Source organism: Desmodus rotundus, chromosome 1, assembly GCF_022682495.2.
Source record: "Desmodus rotundus isolate HL8 chromosome 1, HLdesRot8A.1, whole genome shotgun sequence".
Classification (NCBI taxonomy): domain Eukaryota; kingdom Metazoa; phylum Chordata; class Mammalia; order Chiroptera; family Phyllostomidae; genus Desmodus; species Desmodus rotundus.
The window spans coordinates 105176157-105193908 of record NC_071387.1 but is presented as its reverse complement, the minus strand read 5'-3'; the positions used below and the strand labels follow the sequence as shown (position 1 = coordinate 105193908).

Genomic DNA, 17752 nt, shown 5'->3' with positions numbered 1-17752 from the left:
TCTGTGTATGTGTGGGGGGATTAGAAAAGGAATAATGGCTTCTGTTTGCCTTGATGTCAGACACTTTGCTTTCTCCCTGTATACCATTGGTGCCTTTCAAGCTGCTACCCCAGTGCTGAAGTCAGAGGGAGTAAGTCTGAGTAGGTGAGTCATGTGTGAGTTCTTTAAGAGCAACTGCTTGGGGCTTCAGCAGTTTCTTCCAACTCAATCCCCACTGGTTTTTGCAGTCACAAGTTGTGGGGACTTATCTTCCTGGAATTGGAACCCTGGGCTGGGGGGCCTAGTGTGGGCCTGCGTCTCCTCACTCCCGAGATAACCCTTCCGAATTTTTATCCATGTGGGTGTGGAGCCAGCCTGTGTCTGAGTCCCACCTCCCTTTCTGGATGGATGTGGTTTCTTTTATTCTGTGGTTGTTAGATTTCCATTCAGCTTGATTTCTGACATTCCTGAGTGATGGTTCTTATATATTTTAGTTGTAATTTTGATGTGGTTGTGCGAAGAGGCGGGCTATGTCTGCCTATGCCACCATCTTGACCCAGTTGTATGATTTTGTTTTAGGGGAGAAAGTGCCTATTATACCCCCAGCTCTACAGGTGAAGAAACCCAGACTCTGAATGATGAAGTGATTTCTAGACCTGCAGTGTCCAGCATTGTGGCCTCTAGCCACTCCTGGCTGATTAGGTTTATATTAATCAAAATTAAGTAAAATTAAATAGTTCCTTAGTCTCACTAGCAATATTTCAGAGACTTAGTAACCACGTGTGACTTGCGGCTTCTATATCAGACAGCACAGCTATAGAGCATCTGCATGGCCGTAGAAGGTTCCATGGACAGTGCTGCTTTAGACCAGCCTATGAACTGGGTTTTAGCTTTACCCTTCTAGTGGGCTTTTTGCCTGGAGCTGGAAGGTCTTTGCCTAAGGAAAGTCAGCAGGATCGGTCCTGTGCATGCTTTATTGATGCTAGATAGAAAGTGAAGAATGCCACCAGGGGTGAAGAGATAGGGTTCTGGAAGTTGCGAAGAGAGAGATCATGTTAGGCTGTGGAAAGCTGGAAGGCTTGGTGAAGTGGTACCTGCAGTGGGTTGTAAGGGGTGGTTAGGATTTGAGTTGAGGGTAATTTGAGGTAAGAGTGCCAGAGGCAAGACTTCTGGGGTAGATGAAAAAAGAGGTGTTGTGTTGGTGTTTCCTGGGCCCTAACCCATTGTGTTGTCCTTAACTCTTCAAGTGGTGTTCCTTTGCTTTCCTCCCCCCCAGCTTAGGTCTGGGTCAGAGGAGCAGGTACTGGAGCCGAAGTCATTTTCTACCCCTTGAACAGTACTTTGTCCTCAGTACCAAATAATCAAATGCATTGCATTTTTATATTTTAGTTTCCATCAGACTGGAACATGCCACAGTGTTGTTCAGTGCCAATCAACCTTAGTTTCACCCACTTTGGTAGTCGGTATAAAGGGTTAGATTTGCATGTGCCCTTCTATACCTGTCTTATTGATCAAATACGTTAGTAATCACCAGTTTTAAAAATAGCAGCTTATATTGAGATAAAATTCACATGTCACAATTCACCCTTTTAAAGTGTGTAATTCGGTGAGTTTTACCATGTTCACAGTTGGGTAACTATCAACGCCATCAAAATTGGAATATTTTTGTTACTCCAAAGAGAAATCTTATATTCCTTAAGGGGGACTCCTGTCTGCCCCAGCCCTAGGCAGCCACCAATCTACTCACTAGGGATTTGGCTGTTCTGGACACTTCACAGAAATGGAGTCATACATTATAAGACCTTTGTCCGGCTTCTTTCACTGAGCACTGGAGTGTTTTCATGGTTCATTCAAGTTGTGGCAGTTGTCAGCGTTTCATTTTGTTTTGATTGCAGAATAGTATTTCATCTGTGGAAACTCACCATATTGGATCAGAAAGATGTGCAGGTTCTCATGATTCTGTCTCTGATAGGTTTTATTCGGTATTTTTTTTTTTTTTTTTAAAGAAGCTTGATTTTTGTGGTTATGTATGTGCTTCAGCACTAAATGAAATGAACTGGGTGGCAGAGGATGAGGGCATCCCTGTCAGTTGAGAATCAATCAGGGCAGCAGCAGTGTAGCAGTAGAGGTGGATAAAGCAATTTACTTGATTTTTACCACGCCCAGCTGGGGGAGCTGCGGACAGTGTGTGGATTCAGGGTGTGGTGCTGCAGCTGAAGTTTATCAGGAATGCAGTATGCAAGGGAAGAACCGCCTGCGTCCTCCTCTGGTGCCAGTAGATGTTGAAAGCTAAGGGCCCACAGGCAGAGAAACCCCAGGTATAAAGGAATGTGGGGCTTTGCCCTCCAAATTGCTGGCAGAGTGTCTCCCAAGTGGGAACTCTAGGGGCATGTAATTCCATCTTACTGAAGCGACCCACCACTAACCCGCCAGTCAGCCTGGTCTTTGGCTATCTAACTTTTTGTTGTCAGGATCCTGCTACATTTTTTAGTGGATGAAAATCCCAAACAGCTTTTGGGTAGGTGAGTTATACCACTGTTTGCCACATTAAATATGTAAACTGAGATCAGCCTTAGGTATTCACTTAAAGATTGTAAGCCAGTACATGGTAACAAGAACACACTTTATAGGAAATAATTATTTTTCAAGAATTTAATGAGGAATGGCATGTTTACATTTTGGAAAATCTCTTTTATTGTCTGCTAAATAGAATATGGCTGGCCCTGGCTGGTGTGGCTCAGTGGATTGAGTGCCGGCCAGTGGACCAACAGGTCACCTGTTTGTTTCCCAGTCAGGGCACATGCTTGGTTTTGCTGGCCAGGTCCTCAGTTGGGGGAACGTGAGAGGCAACCACACATTGATGTTTCTCTCCCTCTCTTTCTCCTTCCCTTCCCCTCTCTCTAAAAATAAATAAAATATTTTTAAAAATCCTAAATACCTACAAAAATAAATCAAGCATCGCTTCTATTTTTCAAGTGTTAAAGACTTTGCCGTAGAAAATAGAAAGAACCTTTATAAACTAAATGTTACAATTAAGTTCATCAAGGTTAATAACAGCACATCATTTCTTTCGTGGGTGTGCTTTAGTGCTTTACAAGTTTCCGACTACTTCTTTGCAATGTACAGGTTCACAATAGGAATATATGCATACAAGCATATACACACATTTTAGAAAGGAATGGTGCTTGTTAAATATACATATAGAGGACCTAACACAGTAGTATTGTGCCTTAAAGGTGACCTCATACAGCCAGATACTTTGCCTTTTGAAGGTATTTAAATGATTGAAGTTACTTAAATCTGTTTGTGGTCCTAATTTTGTGGGAGCTTTAAAAACAGAATGTTGAGGTATAGTGCTCCTAGAGATTCCATGCAGTCTCTCTGATGTGGCTGAGAGAACCCTCCCCTCCCCCAGCCCAGTAGTTCTGCTGCAGAGCCATGCAGACATGGCGGGGAACCAGAGGCTTGGACATGAAGGTGACTCAGGAGTTCAGATCAGGGTCTTTATGCTGCCTGATGGGTTTCCAGAGCCCAGGACTGATATTTCAGAGCTCTTTGTGAAATATATTTGGGATTGCCAATTAAGACATGAAAATGCAGAAAGATACTAGTGTTCCATTTTGATAATCTCTGTTTTATGTAATACTCTTTAAATTGGTTTTGGGGCTGGGAGAGAGATAAAAGGAGGAAGACCAAGCAGAAGGGCGAGGGGGAGGGGAGAGCATGGGAGAGGTTTGAGTTGGAATTCACTGTGAACTGGTAGAGCTGAGGTTAAGCTGTGCAGTTAAAGGTGTGCAGTTATCTGCCTGACCACTTCGGGGACGAAGTTGGTAGTCTGTATTTTGACATTTTAACTGAGCTGCGGCTTTGCTCACTGGGTTGTGCCACTACTTCGGAAATTTGCGGGGGTCCCTGTGGGCTGAGTGGAGACTTAATGTGAGACTCGGCTGGCTCTTTGCATACCAGGATCTTTGTAGAAGGCTGTGAAGTGTTGTTATTGTTTGATTTCCCCAACCCCAGCCTTTTTGGGAGAGGTTTGAGGAATCTTTATGAAGTGACAGAGTGTCAAAGCCAACAAACTGGAATAATGTTCTTTATCTGTTAGCTCATCCAGGAGTGACGTTCAGGTGCTTACTTAGTGCTGCATCATTTCCATACCAGTTGGCCATGTTCTCTGGGTTAGTAGTTCTGTTATGACATCACAAATGAAAGTCAGCAGTGAGGAAAGCAGAACGGAAGCATAGGCATCCTCAGTAAAAGAGGACGATGTAGAGGATTAGCACTGAGCCAAGGTAGTCTCTTGTGTGTTTCTAAAGTCACTCTTTGAAAAAAGGTATTTTACACCTTTTTACATACATATTAAAATTATGCTTCTGATACTTATCACAAAGTCTGTTGTCAAAAGGCTTACCCATCACGAACAATGGAAACAGTCTTTTGCAACTTCCTTGAGTGTCATGTGTATATTTTACATTGATGATTGCTTTTTACATCCTGCAGACGTTTGTCCAATCAGGGACATTTTGTCTCTTTTTTTGAGGCATTCCATGTTGTCATTGGCATTTGGCAAACATGTCTCCAGTCTAACTTGAGATCATTGTGTATCAGAAAATTAGTGTTGTTCATATAGGCCAAATGAGAGTTGACACGTCTGGGAGAATCCCAGCTAGGCAGTACATAAAAGTCAGGAACAGGATTACTGTATACAGCAACAAATACATGTACACACCAACCTTGCATTTCTTTGATACTAAAGAAGGCAGTTCATCTTTTAGGACATTTCTGGAAGCCTACAGACTTTTTGTGGGTTTTGGGTACCTTCGTCACTTAATTATGGTTTGGAGATTCACTGTCTTAATTAAACTTTTGATCCTCTTCTAACTCATTCATGAGGAGCCTTTTAAAACTGGATATTCAGTCTCTCAGGAGCTAGACTGGAGTTGCCAACTTTTTACAATGGTCCCATGGCAGTTGTTTGGGAGCTCCATGGGGCCTGTTGTTGTTCTGGTTTCTCATGTACATGGTGGTCCAGCCAGGGATGTGGTGCCATTTCACAGCCGTTGGCCTTGACCACCATCTCCATGCTTATGAAGGGTGGGAAAGAGCAAAGTGGTCAGCCCAGCAGAAATGGGTACCTTGGTGTGTGAAAATGGGGTTTTACTCAGGAGAACCCTGTTCAGCTGTAGAACTCTGCCTGCCTTCCCTGCTGGGGCCAACTACAGAGTAATCCTGTCTTCTTTTAACATCAGCATAGGATCTCTCATTTTATAAAATACAAGGCTTTCTTCATTCAACACCTCACAGTTAATTCTACTGCTGAAAAACCGTGGTCCAATTTACTCATTTATCCACTGCATACAATAAGGTATTGTGGATGGTGATCCGTAAGATCTCTTGAATTGATCTTGACTTTTATTACTAATGTAACTTGTGGTGAAGAAGTACTCTGTATCTCAAGTCACCAAAACAGACCTTTAAAGATACTTCCTTTCAGCAATAATCTGAATTCACCTGGATTTCAAAATCTTCAGAATCATGGATCAGGCAAGTTATGACTGTCACAATTTAGGCTGCTTACACTTACATAACATCGCTAGTTTAGGAGCAATGCTTTGTTTGGTGCACAGAGAGTTACTTATTTGTCATTTTTGCGTTTGTGCATCATAAGCCCTATTTTAAAGAAATTGCAGTGGGACGGATTTAAACCAAGGAACTAAATTAAAAGTACTGGGCTTGCATCAAGCAAATTAAGATTTAAAGGACATTCCCATGATGTGAATGTATGGATATGGTGAATACTCTTTTGCTTCTACAGAACCTCTTAGTAGTGCTATGTGTGCTCAAAAGGGCAATAACAATTTACATATTCTTATTTCAACAAACTTTATCACTTTTATAACAAAGATTGTGTTATTGCTCGGTATCCTAACTTTTTTTAACTTAACATGAGTTAGAGTTTTCCATGTAGGTATTTAAAAAAAGTATTGCTTACTCTTCCATTTGCGCTGTGTGCCATTTATTTCATAGGCCAGAGATTTTTTTCATAAATATTTTTATGGTGTTTTCATGTAGTTAATTTATGAGGATAAATGTGGATGAAAGACATTTCAGTCAAACAAGGGGCCTGGTTTTTCAGTGCCTTTTAAGCACATATGGTTTAGAGTTTAGAGTTTGAGCTAGTTACCCAGTAGTAAGAAGAATTTCTCCTTGCCTTATTTCCCTCCCCCAATTTCTCTCAGGGTGTGGTGGTTAAGGGACCAGTTTCAGAAATATCTATGTTTATTTTTAAAAATAGCTTTTAACACATTGCTAAGTGTATATATTGATATTTAATAAAAGGAGTATTAAGATTCGGAATGGTCTTTGTAAATGTGGGTGGTAATACCTGTCTTTTGGCTTCCAAGGATTTCTAAGGTGTGTGTGTGAGATGCTCAAGAAGGATAAAGTGCAGTTTATATTCAGGAATTATTTGAGAGATGGAACCTGATAGTTTGGAGTTTTGAGAGGGGGTGCTATCCGCGGTGCTGAAACCGACTGCATGCTGGAAAGGCTCTGAAATATTGGAGGCCAAGGGCACGCCTATGTAGATATGTTTAAAACCACACCTCCCACCTGTAGCTGAGACTCTTTAATTTCTCTTGAAGTGTCTGATGCCCCAGGGAAAGCTGAGTGCACAGGTAGCATGGGGGCCCGGATTAGCTGCAGTGGGCTGTTCTGATATCTGGAACAAGGAAAGGATCTAAAAATGTGAAGTAAGGCCCTTTTGGCCAATAGAGACTATTTATATCCTGTCTTGCCATATTAAAAAAAAATGGATCTATGCTAATGTAAGAAGATTGTTCTTAAATTAATCAAATTGTGATCAGAAAGTTACAGTTAGAATTTACACCTTATGTTTGGCAGTCATTGCTTAAACTTTTTTTTTAGATTTTATTTATTTATTTATTTTAAGTATTTTTTTATTGATTATACTATTACAGTTTTTCCAATTTTTTTCCCCTTTATCCCCTCTCCACCCTACCCCTCAACCCTCCAGCAACCCGCCCCCCTTATTTCATGTCCATGGTTTGTACATATAAGTTCTTTGAGTCTTCTGTTTCCTATGTCATTTTTTATCCCTCCCCGTCTATTTTATGCCTACTAATTATGCTTGTCCTTCCCTGTACATTTTCTCCTCTGTTTCTCCCCTTCCCCTCCCCACTGAAAACCCTCCATGTGATGTCCATTTCTCTGATTCTGTTCCTGTCCTAGTTGTTTGCTTAATTTTTGTTTTCATTGTTTTTCTTTTCTTTTAGGTTCATTTGTTGATAGTTGTGAGTTTGTTGTCATTTTACTGTTTATATTTTTGATCTTCTTTTTCTTAGATAAGCCCCTTTAACATTTCATATAATAAGGGTTTGGTGATGATGAACTCCTTTAACTTGACCTTATCTGAGAAGCACTTTATCTGCCTTTCCATTCTAAATGGAAGCTTTGCTGGATAGAGTAATCTTGGATGTAGGTCCTTGCTTTTCATGACTTGGAATACTTCTTGCCAGTGATTGTGTCTGTAACGTTTCTTTTGAGGAATCAGATGATAGTCTTATGGGAACTCCTTTGTAGGTAACTCTCTCCTTTCCTCTTGCTTCTTTTAGGATTCTCTCTTTATCTTTAATTTTGGGTAACTTAATGATGATGTGCCTTGGTGTGTTCCTCTTTGGGTCCAACTTCTTTGGGACTCTCTGGGCTTCCTGGACTTCCTGGAAATCTATTTCCTTCACCAGATTGGGTACGTTTTCCTTCATTGTTCAAATAAGTTTTCAATTTCTTGCTGTTGTTCTTCTCCTTCTGGCACCCCTATAATTTGGATATTGGAACGTTTCAGGTTGTCCCTGAGGTTTGTAAGACTCTTCACTTTTTTGAATTCTTGTTTCTTCATTCTGTTCCAGTTGGATGTTTATTTTTTCCTTTTGTTCTAAATTGCTGCTTTGAGTCCTGGTTTCCTTCCTGTCACTGTTGGTTCCCTGAATATTTTGCTTTAATTCATTTTGGGTATCTTTCATTTGTTTTTTCATTTTCGACCGAGCTCAATCAGATCTGTGAGCATTTTGATTACCAGGGCTTTAAATTCTCCATTGGACAGGTTGGCAATCTCCTCATCACTTAGTTCTTTTTCTGAGGTTTTACTCTGTTCTTTTATTTGGGCCATATTTCTTTGTCTTGACGCACCTGATAAATTGTAAGGGGGCGGGGCCTTAGGTATTCACCTGGGCAGGGCAACCCTCTTTGGTGTGCTGCGGTGCTGCCTGTGGGGGAGGGGCCAGAGAGGGAACATTGCAGCTCACCTCCTGGTCTCTAGCACACTTCCCAACAGGGGACTCTCATATGAGGCTGGGAGTCTCTCCCATCCTGGCAACAGCCATAGTCCAGTCAACTCTGAGTCTCAGTTTCCCCTTAAGTCAGCCCCACCCACACAGCCCACAGCCTCTCCACAGCCAGCCCTGCCTGCCTGGTCCACCACCTCACAATGGTTTTTCTTAGCCGCCTGTGCAGTCTGCCACCTTACTGGTCTGGTTGTTCTGGTTGATTTTTTTTCTTAAATTCCTTTGTTGTCAAGAGTTTCATGCAGTTTGATTTTCTGGCACTTCTGGTTGTTTATTGATTTTAGATTGGTTGTTATCCTCCTTTTGGTTGTGCGACGAAGCAAAAGGTTTCTGCCTATGCCTCCATCTTGTCCAGAACCTTGTACCTATTTATTTATTTTTAGAGAGGTGGAAAGGAGGGAGAAAGAGAGGGAGAGAAACATCATTGTGTGAGAGAAACTGCAATCAGTGCTTCTTGCATATCCCCAAGTGGGGAGCTGGCCTGCCAACCAGTCATGGCCCCTGACTAGGACTCAAACCTGCAACCTTTGCGTTTGTGGGATGATGCCCAACTGACACAGCCACACACCAGTCAGGGCCATTGCTTACAAGTTTTGTATCTACACTTCTAATTATATGTAAATGTTTTTGAAGCCAGATTTCAGCGAGCATTCAGAAATACAAAACTGGTTTGTTAGTTTCTCAGTCCTTTCTGGACTCTTTGCATGCCAGTCTTCCCAGGGACCTCCTTCCCAACTCCCTGTGTCCCCCAAAACAGCAGTCCTGGTTTTTGCATGGATTTATTCTTAAATTATACAGTAATTGTCCAAAGACACTTTGAGAAAGACAATTTGTATTGAAAGGCAGTGACGTGTGTCGGCGGTAAAAACATCTAATGTACACTCTGTTGTTGTATATATTTAGTAAATCCTCAACAATATTTTCTCTAGGATTGATTGAGTTTGAATGAGTAGGAAACCTACTTCAAAACAAATGTCATTGCAGATGGAGCAGATGATTGTGTTGTGTTCAAGTACACTTGACATTTTGGTTTCAGCCCAAGTTCATATTTAGTAAATATACTAGTAAGTACCTTTTGGGTTAGAGTGCATTTACTGTGGCACAGCTGGAACTTATTAGTGCCTTGAAATCATAAAAAGTACTGAATGTTTTTATTTATTTAATCTAAGCTTTGAAGGTAAAAACCATGGGATTTCTTTGTTTTCTTTAAAGCCGGAGATACAGATGACCCACCAAGAATTACTCAAAATCCTGTTATCAACGGGAATGTAGCCATGAGTGATGGGCACAACAACACCGAAGAAGATATGGAGGATGGTAAGTACGTGGGGGTTGCTTACTTTGATTGGGCAGAAAACTCTGTCAGACACACAGATAGATGTGATGTGCATTTCTTCTTCACATACTGCTGAGCTTCTTAAAAGCAGCTAGTTTTTTAGGAGGTTGTACCTGAAGAAAAATTAGCCTGTTTTGTTGTGGAATTTCAAGATTACCCACAAATTTCAAGGTAAGTCGGTTGCCCCCAGCCTAGGTGAGGATGTTGAAATATAGGAGTTTATAATACATGGGTGTTTACTCAGGTGTGCAATTTTCCAGCCACTGTTAGTACCAGAATGAATACACATTACTCTCCTTTTCCTTCTTGTTTGCAGCAAGATACTTCTAGACATTGGAACTTGGCTTTCCATTGCATTCTTATTGTAGTGTGTATATGAGTTGTCTGTACCCCACTCCCATTAGATACGAAATCAGACCGAGCTTTGGGCTTCATTCTCCCACACTAACTTTTGGTCTATACCTTCTATGCAAAAGACATGTGCATATGTACATGCATGGCCATTTTGTGCGTAGGGAATCACTTTCTTTTGAGGCAATTTCTTCCTTGTAATTTATTGGATTATGTGACCTGTACATTTGCAAGGTCAAAATCAAGAGCAGGTAGCAGCCAGTAATCACTTTATGCAGCCCCTGGAATCTTGCAGTGTAATATGAAACCATGTTCTGTCAAAAGCATGTCCATCAATCCTCATGAGGGTTGTGTCCTTCCCAGGGGTGTAACGGGGCAGTTGAAAGAAACCTCATCAGCCACGGGCTGCACCACCAGAAGGACTGCTGTTCAGACCTCCTGCCAAAAGTTCAGCCTCCATGAGAAACTGCAGCCATAGTTGAGAGTTCTCTCACAGTGCGGTTTACCCCCTGGCAGCTGGCTGAGGCAATATCTGAGGAAAGTAAAGAGGCGTGGTTTAAACCTCGCTGCTTTGTTACCTGTGGAGTGTGCTTTCCACTGTAGACCGAGGGCAACGGTGTGGGTGTGGTCTCTTTGTTTTTTTGGGTTTTTTTTTTTTTAAATTTTTATTGTTATTCAATTACAGCTGTATGCCTTCTCTCCCCATCCCTCCACCCCACCCCAGTGAACCCACCTCCCTCCCCCACCTCCACCCTCCCCCTTGGTTTTGTCCATGTGTCCTTTATAGTAGTTCCTGTAATCCCCTCTTCCCACTGACCCCCCCCCCCCCCCCCCCCCCCCCGCTATTGTTAGATTGTTCTTAACTTCAATGTCTCTGGTTATATTTTGTTTGCTTTTTTCTTCTATTGATTATGTTCCAGTTAAAGGTGAGATCATATGGTATTTGTCCCTCACCTTCTGGCTTATTTCACTTAGCATAATGCTCTCCAGTTTTATCCATGCTGTTGCAAAGGGTATAAGCTCCTTCTTTCTCTCTGCTGTGTAGAATTCCATTGTGTAAATATACCATAGTTTTTGGATCCACTCGTTTGCTGATGGTCACTTCGGTTGCTTCCAGTACTTGGCTATTGTAAATTGTGCTGCTATGAACATTGGGGTGCACAGGTTCTTTTGGATTGGTGTTTCAGTGTTCTTAGGGTATAATCCCAGCAGCGGAATTGCTGGGTCAAAGGGCAGTTCCATTTTTAGTTTTCTGAGGAAATTCCATATTGTTTTCCACAGTGGCCTCACCAGTCTGCATTCCCACCAACAGTACACTAGGGTTCCCTTTTCTCCGCATCCTCTCCAACATTTGTTTGTGGATTTGTTTATGTTGGCCACTCTGACTGGTGTGAGATGGTACCTCATTGTGGTTTTGATTTGCATCTCTCTGATGGCTAGTGATGTTGAGCATCTTTTCATATGTATCTGGGCCCTCTGTATGTCTTCCTTGGAGAAGTGTCTGTTCAAGTCCTTTGCCCATTTTTTAATTGGGTTGTTTGTCTTCCTGGAGTGCAGTCGTGTGAGTTCTTTATATATTTTGGAGATCAGGCCCTTGTCTGAGGTATCATTGGCAAATATGTTTTCCCATACTGTTGGTTCTCTTTGTAATTTGGTGCTGTTTTCTTTAGCCATGCAAAAGCTTTTTATTTTGATGAGGTCCCATTTGTTTATTCTTTCCTTTATGTCCCTTGCTTTAGGGGATGTGTCTGTGAGGATGTTGCTGCGTGGAATGTCTCAGATTTTCCTGCCAATGTTTTCCTCAAGGACTTTTATGGTGTTACGACTTATATTTAAGTCTTTTATCCATCTTGAGTTTATTTTCGTGTATGGCGTAAGTTGGTGATCGAGTTTCATTTTTTTGCACATAGCTGTCCAGATCTCCCAACACCATCTGTTGAAGAGGCTGTTTTTGCTCCATTTTATGCTCCTGCCTCCTTTGTCAATTATTAATTGACCGTATAGACTTGAGTTTATTTCTGGGCTCTCTGTTCTGTTCCATTGGTCTATGTGCCTGTTTTTATGCCAGTACCAGGCTGTTTTGATTACAGTGGCCTTGTAATACAGTTTGATATCAGGTATTGTGATCCCTTCTTCTTTGTTCTTCTTTCTCAAAATTGCTGCAGCTATTCGGGGTCGTTTATGGTTCCATATGAATTTCTGAAATGTTTGTTCTATATCTGTGAAATATGTCATGGGTAGTCTAATAGGGATTGCATTGAATCTATAAATTGCTTTGGGTAGTATGGCCATTTTGATGATGTTAATTATTCCAATCCATGAACATGGTACATGCTTCCATTTGTTTGTATCTTCCTTAATTTCTTTCTTCAGTGTTGTGTAGTTTTCTGAGTACAGGTCTTTTACCTCCTTGGTTAGGTTTATTCCTAGGTACTTTATTTTTCTTGTTGCTATATTGAATGGGATTTTTTTCCTGATTTCTGTTTCTGCAGTTTCGTTGCTGGTGTACAGGAATGCCTTTGATTTCTGGGTATTGACTCTGTATCCAGCTGTTTTGCCAAATTCATTTATTAGGTCGAGTAGTTTTTTAGTGGAGTCTATAGGGTTTTCCATGTACACTATCATGTCGTCTGCAAACAGTGACAGTTTCATTTCCTCCTTTCCAATTTGAATGCCTTTTATTGCTTTTTCTTGTCTGATTGCTGTGGCTAGGACTTCCAATACTATGTTGAATAGGAGTGGTGAGAGAGGGCATCCTTGTCTTGTTCCTGATCTTAGTGGGAAAGCTCTAAGTTTTTGTCCATTGAGTGTGATGTTGGCTGTAGGTCTCTCATATATGGCCTTTATTATGTTGAGGACTGCTCCCTTTATTCCCACTTTGCTGAGTGTTTTTATCAGAAATGGGTGCTGTATCTTATCGAATGCTTTTTCCGCATCTATTGATATGATCATGTGATTTTTGTCTTTGCTGTTGTTGATGTGATGTATTATGTTTATTGATTTGCGAATATTGTACCATCCTTGCATCCCTGGGATGAGTCCCACTTGGTCATGGTGGATGATCTTTTTAATATATTGCTGGATGCGGTTTGCTAATATTTTGTTGAGGGTTTTAGCATCTCTGTTCATCAGCGATATTGGCCTGACGTTTTCTTTCTTTGTTATGTCTTTATCTGGTCTTGGGATTAGGATGATGCTGGCTTCATAAAAACAGTTTGAGAGCCTTCCATCTTCTTAAATTTTTTGGAATACTCTGTGGAGGATGGGGTTAACTCTTCCTTAAATGTTTTGTAGAATTCTCCTGTGAAACTGTCTGGTCCAGGGCTTTTGTGTGCTCGGAGTTTTTTGATGAGTGCTTCAATTTCATCTGCTGTTATTGGTCCGTTCAGCCTTTCTGCTTCTTCTTCATTCAGTTTTGGAAGATTATATTTTTCTAGAAATGTGTCCATTTCATCTAGGTTTTCAAATTTCTTAGCATACAGTTCTTCATAGTAATTTCTTACAATCCTTTGTATTTCTGTGGTATCAGTTGTAATCTCTCCTCTTTCATTTCTAATTCTGTTTATTTGGATCCTCTCTCTTTTTTTCTTGATGAGCCTACTTAAAGGCTTGTCGATTTTGTTTATCTTTTCAAAGAACCAGCTCCTGGATTCATTGATCCTTAGAATTGTGCTTTTAATCTCTATGTCATTTAGTTCTGCTCTGATCTTGGTTATTTCCTTCCTTCTGCTTGCTCTGGGCTGTCTTTGTTGTTGTTCCTCCAGTTCTTGTAGGCATAGGGTTAGGTTGTTTATTTGAAATGTTTCTATCTTCTTAAGGTAGGCCTGTATTGCTATGAACTTCCCTCTCAGGACTGCCTTTGCTGTGTCCCATAGGTTTTGGGTTGTTGTGAGTTCATTTTCATTTGTTTCCAGGAAGTTTTTGATTTCTTCCCTAATCTCGTTCTTGACCCATTCATTGTTTAATAGCATGCTATTCAGTCTCCATGATTTTGAGTGTTTTGGGTTTTTTCCCTTGGGGTTGGTTTCTAGTTTCAGACCCTTGTGGTCAGAGAAAATGCTTGATATGATTTCAATTTTCTTGAATTTGTTGAGGCTTGCTTTGTGTCCTATCATGTGGTCTATCTTTGAAAAAGTTCCATGGACACTTGAAAAGAATGTGTATTTTGCTTCTTTGGGATGAAAAGCTCTGTATATATCAGTTAAGTCCATTTCCTCTAGGGTATTGTTAAGTGACACAATATCTTTGTTGATCTTTTGTGTGGAAGACCTGTCCATTTTTGATAGTGGGGTGTTAAAGTCCCCTACTATAATTGTGTTGCTGTCAATATCTTTCTTGAAATCCTCCAAGATTTTCTTTATGTATTTGGGTGCTCCTATGTTGGGTGCATATATATTTACAATGTTTATGTCTTCTTGGTGGATTCTTCCTTTGAGTATTATGAAGTGACCTTCTGGGTCTCTCTTTATGGCCCTTCTTTGGAAGTCTATTTTGTCTGATATGAGTATTGCTACCCCTGCTTTTTTTTTCCTGTCCATTTGCTTGGAAAATTTGTTTCCAGCCCTTCACTTTCAGTCTGTGTAAGTCTTTTGTCCTGAGATGGGTCTCTTGTAGGCAGCATATGTGTGGGTCATGTTTTCTTATCCATTCAGCTGTTCTATGTCTTTTGATTGGAGCATTTAATCCATTTACGTTTAAGGTTATTATCGATAGGTAGTTATTCATTGCCATTATTTCCTACCTGTGTTCCTCTGTCTTTCTCTTTTCCTTCCTTTCCTTAAAGCAGTCCCTTTAGCATCTCTTGCAGAGCTGGTTTGGTGGAGCTGTATTCTTTTAGACTTCTTTTGTCTGGGAAACTCTTTATTTGGCCTTCTATCTTGATTGAGAGCCTTGCTGGGTAAAGTAGTCTTGGTTGCAGGCCTCTGGTTCTCAGTACTTGGAATATTTTTTGCCATTCTCTTCTGGCTTGGAGCGTTTCCATTGAGAAGTCAGTTGCTAACCTTATTGGGGCTCCCTTGTATGTTACTTCCTTTTTCTCCCTTGCTGCCTTTAAGATCCTCTCTTTGTCTTGGAAATTTGCCATTTTAATTATGATGTGTCTTGCGGTGGGTCTCTTTGGGTTCCTCTTGCTTGGGACTCTTTGTGATTCCTGGATTTGGGTGACTTTTTCTCTCCTCAGATTAGGGAAATTTTCCATCATTACTTTTTCAAACAGGTTTTCTATCCCTTGCTCTTCTTCTCCTTCTGGTATTCCTATTATACGGATATTGTTACGTTTCATGTTGTCCTGCATTTCCCTTATTGCGTCTTCATTCTTTCTGAGCCTCTTTTCCTTTTCTTTTTCTTTCTGGGTGTTTTTTTCTACCCTGTCCTCCAGCTTGCTGATTTGATCCTCTGCTTCATCAAGTCTGCTTTTGATTCCTTCTACTGTGTTCTTCAATTCAGAAATTGTATTCTTCATTTCCTCTCGGCTCTTGTTGATAGTTTCTATTTCCTTTTTCATGTTGATATAGTTTGCAGTGAGTTCATTGTAGTTTCCTTGTAGTTTCTGGTAGTTCTCTTTGAGCTCAGAGAGCTCAGTGAGCTTCCTGATGACCATTGCTTTGAACTCAGTATCTGATAGTTGACTTGCCTCTTTTTCAGTTAGCATTCTTTCTGAGACTTCCTCCTTTCCTTTCATTTGGGAATTGTTTCTTTGTCTTCCCATTGTTTGTGAGACTCTTCTTGTTGGCTTCTGCTTCTTAAATTGCTCTATTCTGACTCCCTGGGTTTATGGTATGAACTTCTATGGTAGAATGCCAATGGGATTCGGTGGTGCTGTCTCCTTAATCTCCTGTGCTCACTGGTCTTGAGCTGACGTTTATGGGTTTAACACGGTCTAACTCTAGTCTTTTCAGCACTCCAGGTTTTGTTGTCTCACCTGTGGGAAAAAGAGAAAGGGGGGAAGAAAGAAAAAAAAAAAAAGAAGGGAAGGAGGGAAAAAGGAAATAGAAAAGGAGGAAAGGAAGGAAGGAGGGAAGAAGGAATAAAGAAAGATCGGAGGCAAGATAAGAAGAAATTTTAACAAAAATTAAAACATAGAAATAGATAAAAGAAGGCAGGAAGAAGACATAAAAATGGTAAAGGATGGGAGGAAGAAGGAATGAAAAAAAAAAGAAGAGAGAGGAAGAAGGAATTCAGGGGGAAAGGAGGAAAGGAAAAAAAAAATCTTCTGCTGGCTTTAAACCGGTCAGGTTAGTTCTGCTGGTCGTCCTGTCTGTGCAACGGGAGGGGGTGGTTGGAAGGATTGGTTTCACTTTTCTCCCTTCCTGGGCCACACTTTTCACTGTTGTTCAGCCTGCAGTCTCCCCTAGCCCTGCAGCTCCCCTCTGCTGGGTGTTCTGCCTTTGTCCTAGAGAGCTAGTAGGCCCTGCAGGGCTCTGTGCGCAGGTGTTAGGTAGGCGTTGTAGGTGTGGTCCCTGGCAGGCAATCAGGCCGTTGATCAGCCAATCCAGCAGCTTTGTTCTTGGGATGCGCAAGCGGTGGCTCCAGCTGCTTGGGCTTGGGACGCTGTGCGCGCAGCGGGGGGATCCAGCCGCTTTGGGTTTGGGAAGCTCGCAAGCGGCTTTGTGCTTGGATAGCGCAGCCGGCCGATCCAGCCACCCTGGGCTTGAGTCTCTCGGGCGGGCGGGACCGCCCTGGGACTGAATCACGCAGCACTCGGGTCTGAGGTTTTGGGCCTGTGGGTGGAGCAGCTAACCTCTGCTCCAGATGCTCTCGGAGGTTTCAGGTGTGGGCGCCCCTCCGGGGTTTCATGTGTGTGCCCCCAGTTCGCTAATCTGCGTGCGCGCAACCGGGCCTCAGGTGAGCGCCAGGGCTGCTTATCTGGCGCTAGCGGTCCAGGGGCGGAAGGGGGGAGGGGCGCCAGGGGCCGCAGCTGCTGCCCAGAGTTCTCTAACTAGCCCCTGAGTGTCTCTCTTTTCTTTTTCTTTTTGAGAAATTCCTCCTATTTAAGCCCCCCTGGTCCAAACAAGCACCTGGCTGCTCACAGCGCAGCCTGGCCCTCTCCCAAGACTCCTGCAGCAGCCCCTGCGCCTGGGCTGGCGCTTCTGCCGCCCTTGTACCGCGAGGTCCTGGGTCCCGGGGACCTTGTTGTCCTTAAGCACTCTTCTTACCGTCAGATCTTTCAATGTCCTCTATCTTTGGTCTCTGATCTTCATATATGCTGGAATACTGTTGGCTGTTCGCTCTGCTCCTCAGATCAGCTAGCTATTTCCCTGGCGTTGAGGGGAAGTGTACTCCGCTCCCACCTATGTTGCCTCCATCTTCCCAGAAGCGGTGTGGTCTCTTTGGTTGCTGGGCTCTTGGTTTTATTTTAGACACCGGAGATGCCAAAAGTGATTCAGAGAATGCAGTGGGAAAGCACAGTCAGGTCTCATGTGCCAGGTTTGAGTTAAGGACCAGTTTTAGCCACTTGTGGAGCAGTAGGTGGCCCAACCCAGTCCCAACCCTCGCAGTCTAGTTCTCACAGAGTAATTTCATACTGATAGTTCCCTTGGTGTTTTTTGGGTGGAGGACTTGGGAGAAGGCACAGGTGCAGATAAAAGGGCGGGGTTGTCTCAGCCTCAGCTCTGTTGCCTTTTTGGGTGGGTCATTCTTTGTTGTAGGGGGTTGTCCTGTGCATTATAGGACACCAGTGTCATTCCACCCCTATTCCACCCCCTCCTCCCCAGTTGTGACAACA

At 42.2% G+C, this 17752-nt stretch overlaps 1 protein-coding gene across 2 annotated transcripts in view; it reads left to right on the top strand.

Annotated features, from left to right (window-relative positions):
• Window positions 1-17752, top strand: part of LOC112308147 (ubiquitin carboxyl-terminal hydrolase 7) — a 94914-nt gene that overhangs the window by 32960 nt on the left and 44202 nt on the right. For both annotated transcript variants that reach the window (XM_053929159.2, XM_053929160.2), the window contains exon 2: window positions 9555-9659. In XM_053929159.2, coding sequence (XP_053785134.1) covers window positions 9555-9659 — 105 coding nt within the window. The remainder of the gene's footprint in view (window positions 1-9554; window positions 9660-17752) is intronic.